The sequence below is a fragment of the Toxotes jaculatrix genome, chromosome 6 (assembly GCF_017976425.1).
Source record: "Toxotes jaculatrix isolate fToxJac2 chromosome 6, fToxJac2.pri, whole genome shotgun sequence".
In the NCBI taxonomy this organism is placed as follows: Eukaryota; Metazoa; Chordata; class Actinopteri; family Toxotidae; genus Toxotes; species Toxotes jaculatrix.
The window spans coordinates 6,330,534-6,341,615 of record NC_054399.1 but is presented as its reverse complement, the minus strand read 5'-3'; the positions used below and the strand labels follow the sequence as shown (position 1 = coordinate 6,341,615).

The 11,082-nt window shown below is 42.7% G+C and overlaps 1 protein-coding gene across 1 annotated transcript in view; it reads right to left on the bottom strand.

The window, feature by feature from the left end:
* Window positions 1–816: 816 nt before the first annotated feature.
* Window positions 817–11,082, bottom strand: part of hcn2b (hyperpolarization activated cyclic nucleotide-gated potassium channel 2b) — a 35,476-nt gene continuing 25,210 nt past the window's right edge. The window contains exons 6-8 of the mRNA XM_041040440.1: window positions 10,231–10,471; window positions 6,386–6,550; window positions 817–1,787 (exon numbers count right to left, since the gene is read on the bottom strand). Coding sequence (XP_040896374.1) covers window positions 817–1,787; window positions 6,386–6,550; window positions 10,231–10,471 — 1,377 coding nt within the window. The remainder of the gene's footprint in view (window positions 1,788–6,385; window positions 6,551–10,230; window positions 10,472–11,082) is intronic.

The following is an 11,082-nucleotide window of genomic DNA, read 5'->3' as shown; positions in this document are numbered from 1 at the left end:
CATATTTATCTGTGGGGACTATCAGAAGACTTACAAAAGAGGCCAGCTATATTCTGACAATGCCAGTTTGATTTATAAATATACTTTATACTTTATATCCATTCATCTCAATAGTCTGGGGAAAATATGGCTTAAAACACTGGAGTAAAGGTAGTCAAAGGAGAGTGCTTCTTTATGTTGTCAAATGTTGTGCTTACAAATTTGATCTAATGATCTATTTTAAAGGTTATTTGGAAAACACAGGGAAAACATCCCAATTTTAATGTTCAAACCTTTTATGACTTTTTACAAAACCACAATTATTATATCTTGGTGAGGAGTTTTTTACAGCCAGCCAAATGACAAAATGTGGTAGGTACAGTAGTTAAACCCCAATAAAGTGCCAACTTCTGATATCTGAAGCAGGTCCCTGATTTTTTTTAAAGTCCCATCTGAGCCCAAGTTTGCATTAAATGAGTTGAACGAAAGGGGAAGTGAAGCAGATATGCTTGTATGATGTTGACTATGTTGTGAAATACAATAAATAATGGAGGGGGAGATGGGCAGGTGTTTCTTTACCACGACTGTTCAGTGCATCTACTGGGTCTGTGAGTAGAAACATCTTGATGCTGCAGATTCACCATACAGACTTAGTTATTTTAGAACAGTGTCCTCTCAGATTCTCCTTGCTGCCATTCACTCAACATTCATACATTCGTATAGTCAAACTGGAGTGGGTAGAGAGAAGAGTAACTGCAGGAGGGTGAACAGAAATCCTCCCACGTTCATGCAGTCACGCCCCTCGTTGAGTCCCTCCCCTCAAGAGTTTAATTAAGATCACAAGTTTGAGGACAGCCTGGATCTGACTTTGATGTGGTCTGTTTCAGGAAGGCTCACTATAGAGTCCTTCTTGGGTAGTCCCGAGTCGCCCAGACCTGCTGCCACACCCCCTACTGCCATTCCTGGACTAGCCCCAAAACCCTGCAAAGAACTGGGCAGGGATGCTACAGGGAAGGCCCCCACAGACATTTGGTGGGGCAGTACCACCCTGTGTGGTATAGCGCTCCGAATGCCTGTGTGACCTGATGGGGTCTGAGGGGGTCCAATGGAGGTGGAGGAGACTCGTGTAGACTGGGGTGGACTAGGGGCACCTGGTTGTGCCCCCTCATGAGGCAGTGAGGGCTGAGAGGCTGACAGTGCCCTGCCGTCTTGGCTCAGACTGCCCATTTGCAAGGAATGGGTGCTCTTGTGTGTGCTGAGTCGGTGCGCAGGGCTGGCTATGTGCTGCTGGACTAGAGAAAGCTGGGAGCCTGAGGTGAGACCAGCCAGGGCACTGGACCCATACTGGAATGATCGTCCTCCCACTGCCAGCGGGCTCTGGACAGGGGGGCTGGACAGGACCGGAGCAAAGGCACCAGAAGCAAGGAGCTGAGACTGCAGGGGGGAGGCTGAGACGGGGCTGGATACACTTTGCATCACCTGGAATCTCCTCACCATCCTGGGGGACTGCAGGTTCCCCGCTCCCACTGAGTTCCCTTGCATGGGGGGACAAAAGTTCATGGCTACGGCCTGCTGCAGAGTGGCAATTGCTGAATTCTGAGGCTGAGTGGAGGAACATTGAGGAGTAAAGATCCCACCGTGTAGAGGAGGTGTCATGGACATGGCTCGCGGTCGTGGTACATCCACCTGTTGAACCATCTCCCGGTCGTATTTCACTATCTCCTGAATCATCTCATTCTCCCGGTTGTTGAAAACGCCTGAGTTCAGATCATGCTGAACTTTGTGCATCAGGATGGAGTTCTTCTTGCCTACAATGACACAGAGACAGACAGGAGCATTGTTGCTTAAGTAAATGCTAATGGCGCCAAGAAACGGTTTTAGCTGTACAAGTAAAATTTGGTTCCCTTTTCCTGCCTTATTTTTAATCCTTTTTGACTTAACATATAAATAACGACCTTATCATTTGCCCTTATTCTTTTTTTATTCTGTTCGCTGCCATCTGGGATAGTGCCCTAATCATAAACATACATTTTTGTGCACATACAATATCCATCACTAGCAAACACATGCACACTTAGAGACAGATGCAGAGAGCATCTTATCTCTTGCACTGAATCCCTGTCGTGGGGATGGGCAGCTAGTGTTTTTGCAGAGTCACCTTAGTTTTGACAGTGTGACAGAGAGCATGTCTGTCATCAAAGCATTTGCATCTAACAGGCCTCACTTTTGCTTAACCCCCAACTTCAGAAGCATTTGGGCAGCTGACATGAGGCAGAACAGAGACATCACCATCTCCACCTTGACCGTGGTTAACCACACGCTTGATCTGTTGCTGTATTTGGAGTTGATGTTCAAACCCAGGCTTGTGATGTACCAGATTACTGGCATCATGTGGGCCTCCATTTCCTGTTGTGAAGGCGCAAGGATCAGCCAGTTTTCCATCAGTGTCCTCATGTGAAATATGACCAAAGAAGAGAGGGGGCATACTCAAAAATAAGAAGAGAAATGCAATAATATGCACCCTGATGCAACAAGAAAAGGTCAAACCTGCAACATCCATCAAGGAAATTCAAGAACCCCTGAGCAGGCACAACACTCAAATAAATTTTTTTTTTAAAACTCTACCGGTCTGGACTCAGCACTCTGTGCCATCCTGGTATCCTCTCCCAAGCATTTGCACACCAGTTCACACTTTATTCAGGTGACTCTGATGACTCACGTCATAGCCACGTCACCTTAACAACTCACACATGAGCTCAACAAACTCACATGTTGAATCAAGCTGTGAATGACTCAGAGATTTAAATTACTGTGACTTCTCACCAGTAAATAAAATTGATGAAGCCTATTAGAAGGACATACTTGAGGCTAAAATAGCAAATCCCAGTTTCCCTCTGACTTTCTGCTAGACTGGAGAAGGAGGTTTGTAGAATGCCCCTGAATGCAGATGACTGGTGATTGAATTGCAGCATGCTGCTTAGCCAAGTGGAAAGAAGGGTGCACGGCCATAGCCAGGCAGATTGAGGCTCTGAAAGCAGGTGCACAGAGCAAAGAGTTTGGGGCCACCCACAGTTTCACTACTGCTACAGAGAGCAAACAGAAGGAAAACTCCCAAGAAAGGGCATAACCACAAGCAGTAAAACACACTGCTTCGCTTCTTGAAAACATTGACCACTTAGGCATGCTGGGGACATCGTAGCAAGCGAGAGCTTGAGAGAGTCGTCACATCTGTCCTCACATGATTTATTGCTGACCAAGGCTGTGCCAGCAGGAGAAAGTGGTGTGTGCCTCACAGAGTGCTGAGATTCAAACTCACCGGGCTCCCACTGCTGTCAGGGAAGTAAGATGAGTTTGTTAGAGACTGTTGTGTCTGAAACCTGCTGAGAGGTGAATTTACAAGTTCCAGCTCACTGACATAATGAGCAAGAACAGTGATGGAGGAGGTAAATTTCTCTTCTTGATGAAGAGAGATAGGGCAAGCCTATTTGGGAACCAGTTTGGTCTAACCAGTGAATTACTTGCTTTGATATGTGAAAAAAGGTAACTCATGGCAAAGGTAGAGAAAGCCTCATCATGCAGCTGTTTTTTTATTAAGTTAAAGAGAAAAGTAGAACATCCAAACCAGATGGGGTGGCTCTTGGTGTTAGACACATGCAAAAATCCTGCTACTTAATCAGGCTGAGGTTGAGCTGATGAAGCAGGAGAATATGTTGGAATATGTGGAGCAGTCAGCTGTTGATGATGATGATGATGATGATGCTAAAGGCCAGTCACAGGACCACTTTCTGCTCAACAAATGCTGCCAGAGAAGATGTTTGGGACCAAAGACGAGATTTCCACAGCATCCAGATGACGCAACATCTGTTGTACCTTGGGGACAAGGTAGGACTCACAGGAGATGGACATGAAGGGAAGTGCGCATGTGCCTGTGGACAGTTGAAGTAGTGCATATAGCTCTTCTGCACTACTGTCACTGGCAGTTAGCTTGGTTCTCCATTGTGCCATCTAGAGAGCTGGCAAGAAAGCTAGGTTATTAGTCAGCACAACAGCCTGAGTGATACCACACAACAAAGCGGTCAAAAAGTCTGGTTCTAAACTTGTTCCCCTCTAACACATTCAGCCTCCTCGCCAGAAGGAGAGGGGTGGGAGGAGGCAGATGCTGAATGTGGTGACTCTTGTGCCCTCCGAACATGTTACATGGATTCCATCTGTAGACCAAAAACACAGAGACAATTTGGCAGTCTAGGCCTGGTGACGAAATCCTCTCTCAGGGTTTGGAGGGAGGAGACAGAAGAATTCCCATTTGAAGTGTTAAAGCGTAGAAAAGCCCGGGTGTAACATTGAGAGTGTTTTTCCTTGAGGAGCGCCACTAGGTGTATATTTCCTGGAGAATCATCAAGGGAAAAGCAACAACCAGATAGGGAGACAGGAACACAGGTTGTCTCAGGTGCCAATGTGGAGCTTCACTGGGGGTTACGAAGCCCTTTAAAGGTCAGAGCACATGAGAAATTGAAGCAGTTGATAAGCTGAAGCTGCCTCTGTCGCAAAACCAACACAAGCACCCACAGATATTACACATCCGCTATGATTACCAAATAACATCTCCTTCCTTAAATCACAGCTATACCAATTCCCCTGCTGATCTTAGGTGACGCTGTGTTTACAAGCACATTTGTCCTCATTCCTCTTCTTTTCAACAGGTGACGTATTAAGGGTATGAGGACAGTGGGTGAGGGATTAGCCGCTGTCTGTGAAGGAATGGCTCACTGGTCGGTGAAGACTGTTTTTAAGAAAATGTATGGATGTCTGACGTAGCAGGCCTGGTTCCATCAATAATGTGAGTGTTTATGGTCTGTCAGTCTGAACAGATCCAAAATAAGCTCTCCTGGTCAAAGATCTTCAACAAAAAAATCCTTTCAAATCTGACATGGGATGTGACATTCTCTAGATTTTGTCTTTTGTTTAGATTTTTTAAGCATTGGATTGCACTGAATGTTTAAATGAGAATCTCATCAAAATGCATCGAAGTTGCACATTTCATATTTTTAACACAGCTTCCCATAGCCCTCTGTGTGTTTGATCCAGATGATTTTTTTTTCTGATAAAGCCAAACAAAAGAACAGATTATTAGTGATTAATATTTATCAAGTGCACATGGAGTCCAGTGGGAATATCTGGTTGGTGGTTAAGTCTTGAAGCAGACAGGTCAGTCTTCCTCCAAATACATGAGCTGACTGACTGAAGGCTGCTCATGTGTGGAATCTGGCTGCTATGGCAACAGCTGGCAGATGGCGGATGCAGGGCCTTTGTAAACATGTGAAGTGTGGTCATGTGACGGGGGATGTGACATCAGCAGTACTGGTGACCTTGGGGGCATGATGGCAGGCGAAAGTTGTTTGCATTGTGAAGGAAAATAACACACTTCTGTATATTCGCTAACAATGAGCCCCCAAGGCTCCGGTAAGATAAAGCAGTCTCCATGCATGTTTGTTGTATGCGTGTGTGTGTCTGGGTTTCTGCATTCAAACCAAGGATGTTCAGACAGGGTCACTGCCAAGCAATCATTTGAACAAACCAGTAATTTAATCTAGGGAGAGAACAGAGGTACAAAAACCCAAGTGACCTTGCTCAGCAGATTATATTTATATTTCAAGTGTCACGTGCAGTATGTTAAATAACTGTTTTCCACAATGGCAGATATCCACAGGGAGCATCCAATGCCTGTTACACAAATGTACTCAAGAAAGGACTTAATCAATGATTCACAGCCGTGAATGCATTTTCACCCTCGATTCCTTTTCCCCCACCCCACACATCATCCCTTTAGCACCATTCACACGCAACATCACAGCTGTCACATAGCGTAGTGTTTTGACAGAGATATCACGTTGATGAATGAATACATTTTCCTCTTCGTCTTGTGAATGACTCATATGCGTAAGACAACATACCTGTGGCTTGTATATGGGAGGTGTAAAGCTAATTATCCAAGACACATTTCATAAATATTCCTCTAAGCACACAATAAGGGACTTAAAAATAAAAGCCTCATGGACTCACGTGAGTGCATTGACTGAACAAAGATTTGATGACTTGCCATGCTGTGAAACTGTAACTAAACCTCTATGGTTTTATATGTATATAAATGTATTTGACATTATGTTGGATGGCCAAAAATAAAAATAAAATCAAGCAATGCTCATAATTGCTTGACATGACCGAGATCTGAGAATAATAATGTTGCTTAGTGGATACCCGAGTCTGAAAGATGTTCACCTCCGCCAAAATAAAAACAAAAACAAAAACAAAAACAAAAACAAAAACAAAAACAAAAAACAAGACCAAAGTAAATATCTGGGACAATTGATGTTGTTGAAGAGTTTAAAAATGTTCTTGGGGTTCTTACCTATCCTGTCCAATCTGTCAATGGCGACTGTCTCAAAGGCCCTCCTCATCATGGGGTACTCCTCCAGCACCTCGTTGAAATTGTCCACAGAGAGAGAGTACAAGCGACAGTAGGTGTCCGCTCGCACGCTGGCTGTCCGTCTGCCTCGGGTCAGCAGACAGATCTCTGGTGGTGTGAAAGAGAACCCAGACAAGAGGTTGGACAGATAAAAAAATGGCAAACTGACTGACTTCAAGTTGTGAGACTGAGACAGAGAAACGAACAAAGCTTCTATAAATAAGGAGAGATTTGTTGAGCTGTCTGAAATTGATACCCAGCCACAACACGGCCACAAAATAAAACTTAGACGTTAAAATTTGTCTGGGTTTTGCAGAACTCTAGGCCTTGAGCAAATGTGTGATCAGAACAAAAGTGGTTTATGCATGCAGTTGCCGTGTGTTGTCGGTATGACCCACTGAGTATTTCCCCCAGCACTGGCACAGCACTGACAGCTATGTGAAGGAAATATGCTATATATTTGGAGATGTGCAGCTAAGCTTCATTTCATTCAGTTGTTCCCTTTCCTTTCCTCTAGTATCTGCTTTTCTCTAGCTTTCTTCTTCTATGGGCTGGGGCTGACTGTTGTCTTGACAACTATATGCCCTCCTTTCCCCCCCAACACCTAAAAGGTCGACCTCCTCTGACTCTCTGCGGGAAAGGGAGAAAAATAACAGAACGCGTAGAGACTCCATTAAGAACATGCACAGGAGCACGACACTGGAATCGACTGCAAATGTCTGTTCATGACTGTGGTGTCTCTGGCACCAGATGGGGCTTCAGAGTAAAACTGCAAACACACAAGCCTAAAAGTCATTAAAAAGCACAAACATTACAAGCATTAGAGGAATAGTTGGACATTTTGGAAAATATGCTTATTCGCTTTTTTTGCCAAGAGTTAGAAGTGGAGATTGACGCCACTCCAGCGACTGTCTGTTCAATATGGAGCTACTGCCACAAGACTGTTAGCTTAGCTCAAAGACTGGAAACAGAAGGAAATAGCTGGTCAAGCTCGAAAAAGGCCTGAGTCCACAAAAAAGTGAATGAGTGTCTTTTTCAAAATGTCAAACTGTTCTTTTTATTAAAAAAAATAAATAAATAATAGTACGATTAGACAAACTGATAGGATCCAGTCCATGGCTGCCAGACATGTTCCTTTGCATTTAAACACATACACTGTCACACAATAGATGAATACTGTGCATACATTCTAAATACATTCACCCACTATGAGTCAGGACACAGTAGCTTTTTATTTAGAGGTTATTGTACAACCACGAGTCTGACCATGTTTTCTGTCTGTCTGATAAACGATTCATATTTCCTCAGTAGATTAATGATTAATAGCCTACACAGATAGACACCACTCTGCTTACTGTACGGTAGTGGTCAGGCTCCTCATGGTCAACTGCTGTAGTGGAAGTAAAAGCTATAGGACATACTGTCCAAAGTCCTTCAGACAGAACTATGCCATTCAAGCATGGTTTCACTTTGTCTGTTGATGAACGATTTGGTAATTCACTGCATGTAATCTGGTCAAAACAGCTTAATTGTCAGTGATAAGATGTCTTTACTGAAAACAACTTTATGAAGTTAAATTCTGTCCAGTCATGAGTCATTGAAAAAATGAAGGTTAACATTTCAGATGCTCCAGTTGTGAGAGGGAAAAAAAAAAAAAAACACTCTCCACAAAATGCCACAGACATCCTTTCATAAGTGTCTCTTGGGATCTTTCTGGTTATACATAACACAAGCATTTACATATTTCTAGCATCATTAGTGTGCAGTGGTAAGTGCTGGGAGAGGATAATAATTTTAATGACATCACCGGGGCTGAATTAAAAAGCTGTTCAGTACCACTGGGTAACCATTTGTAGTTTGTGGATAGGGCAATTGTCATCATTAAATAGAATGATGACAATTGCCCTATCCACAAACTACAAATGGATAGGGCAATTGTCATCATTCTATTTAATGAGGGCAATTGTCATCATTAAATAGAATGAAAAATACAGAGAAATCCTAGATGGGTAAAGTGAATTATTTATGTTATTTGAATATTCCTAGCACTACTTGGGTTCATGACTGCTTTAACCTTTTCTTTGCACCATTTCCTGTTCCCATTAGTTCAATATAAAATGTTAAATAATCTTCTTTTACAGGTTTATTGCCTGATTTGTTCCCAGAGAAGCTCCTTCTGTTTTCACTCCCCATGTAGACACTTTCCTTTATCCTCTTCTTGAAGATTCTGAAGACTTTTGCCAATCCACTGATGATGAGTTAAAAGAGGAACTCCACCATTTGCATACATGGGAAGGAGTTTTCTCATCCTGGGGAGTAAAACTCAGATTGTTGGAGTGCCCCTTTAACTTCCTAAGGCCTTCCATCTGTATTTCCATCCACCATAAACTGTTTCACTAACAAGAACCAAAAGTGGCTCTCGGGCAACGTATTGTGAAGCTTTGACAGTTCAGCAAAGTTACAAGGGCTTCATCACAAACCTATTCAGACAGAATATGCAACTCTACAAAATTTTGCAATATTTTCAACACATCCAATTTAGGATTAGACAATTATTCAATGAGAAATGCTAAGTAATGTGATGGCAGTGGCAGGACAAGTGGTGCATTGTTCTGCCAAACAGAGTTTGAAAAAAATGGGCAAAGGCTAAGCTGCAGACTCAGCTGCATCCACAGCCATATAAAAAAAATGCTCTGTCCTTCTCTAAATGTATTAATATAATAATAGAGCCAATATCCAGGTTTGCCAGGGAGAAATGTGCACAAAAATGTGCAATGACATGACAATAATTTGGGCCAGGAAATGTAAACGATGGGAGAAAATGTCTGCTGAACAGTAATTAATGTAACTCCAACTAACGGGAAATACTGATGTTAGTGTGTAGCATGTGTCAAACCTGTGATCCTGTGTCTCCAACCACTAACCTAAAAACACCTAAATCCCACAAAAAGATAAGTCAAGTCAAGTGTTTGGTTTGACTTCACTACCCACTTGCTGCTACTAACTAATTCAGAGATTTTACCACAGATACACACTCCAGTAGTTACACTATGTTGTCCCTCTAATCCAAGTCTACTGCTAGTTTTATGTATGAGGAGAGACCTATGATTTCCTCCCTGGTGGCACGAATGGCTTCGAACAGTCCATTCTTGACCTTACAAATGGCTCCGTCACCACCGTTGCGCTGTGCTAATTAGCTGTTATTAATTGGATGTGTGTATGTGTGGTGTGATGTGTGTGCCGTGCATCGGTGCCACTCCAACAGTGCCCTGGGCTGCTGGCACATCAAAATTACTGCCAGTGAACTCTGGTCTGCTGCAGAGGGCACCGGATGTTAAAAACGCAGGCCAAACCATCAACCCACGAGACTTAAAAAAAAAAAAAAAGAAAACGTGTGCATTGGCGTGTGTGTTTGTGCACGCCTGTGTGGGTTTATGGGTGGTGATGGTGGCAGACACACCACATGTTTCTAAACAGCCACAGAGGCACAACAGCCTGGGAAAGTGGGACAGAAGTAGCTGTAAGGCAAGACTGCACAAGAAGTCCAAGTAAAATGTCAGGGTGCTGTTTTTTTTTTTCATTGTGAGCTTGTTGCTGTGATTCTTATTTGAATAGTAAACACAATCTGTGATATTTCTGTGGTGGCTTCTATTGGTTTTTGTAGGGTAAATAACACTTGCCTGGAAGTATAGAATAGAAGAGGAAAGACTAGTGGGATTAAAATAAACAAAACAGAATAGAACAGAAAAGTAACTGTCGATGTGGCAGTGACGGAGACAGTGACAAACCTCCAAAGTAGGAGCCGTCCATCAGCTTCATGCCGATGTTTCCTTTGGTCAGGACGCTGACCACCCCGTGCTGGATGAAGTACATCTTCTTGCCGATGGTGCCTTCTCTGATGATGTAGTCTCCGGGCTGGAATACTTCAAATCTCAGTTTGGTCAGCATGGCGGTCACAAAGTTGGGATCAGCATTGGCAAACAGCGGCATGGACGCCACCAGCTTACGACAGTTGAAGTTGACGATTTCCTAAACGGTGACAACAGATGGGATTTGACTTGGTTTGGGGATTTTCACATTGGCATTTGACGAAGCATAGCTAATGATACAACTATTGATAATGTGGGAGTTTATTACTGTTATTATTTAAAATAAAGTTATTTACCAGTTTATTTTTAATATTTTAGAAAAGTTGAAAATACAGTGATAAAAGCACATTTTCAGAGCAAGCACTTTGCAGGTGAGATTTTTATTTATTTATTTACCTTAAGAGACCCTAGCACAGCTTATTTGAAGATTCTCCCAAGCTTTGTTTTTACATTCTTGACTTTCTATGCTTTCTGTGCATCCTTGAAGCAAGAAGACACTGTTTACTGTAAACAGTGGGCAGCAGGAAAAACTTTTTGGGTGTGTGGGTGCATAAAGCCCATGTGTAAATTACTTTAAAACCATAGGCTGCTTTCTTTTAAAATGTAGTTATTTTTCAATGAAGACTGGTACAAACTTGATTTTACTGATGGCCTTGGAAGTAAGTAAATTAAGAACAGTTAATATGTACATTTTAACTACTTTCTTTTATTCATAAGAAAAGTCCTTAGCTAAGCTTTATGATGGATTTATTCTAGTCCACTTACTAAGCA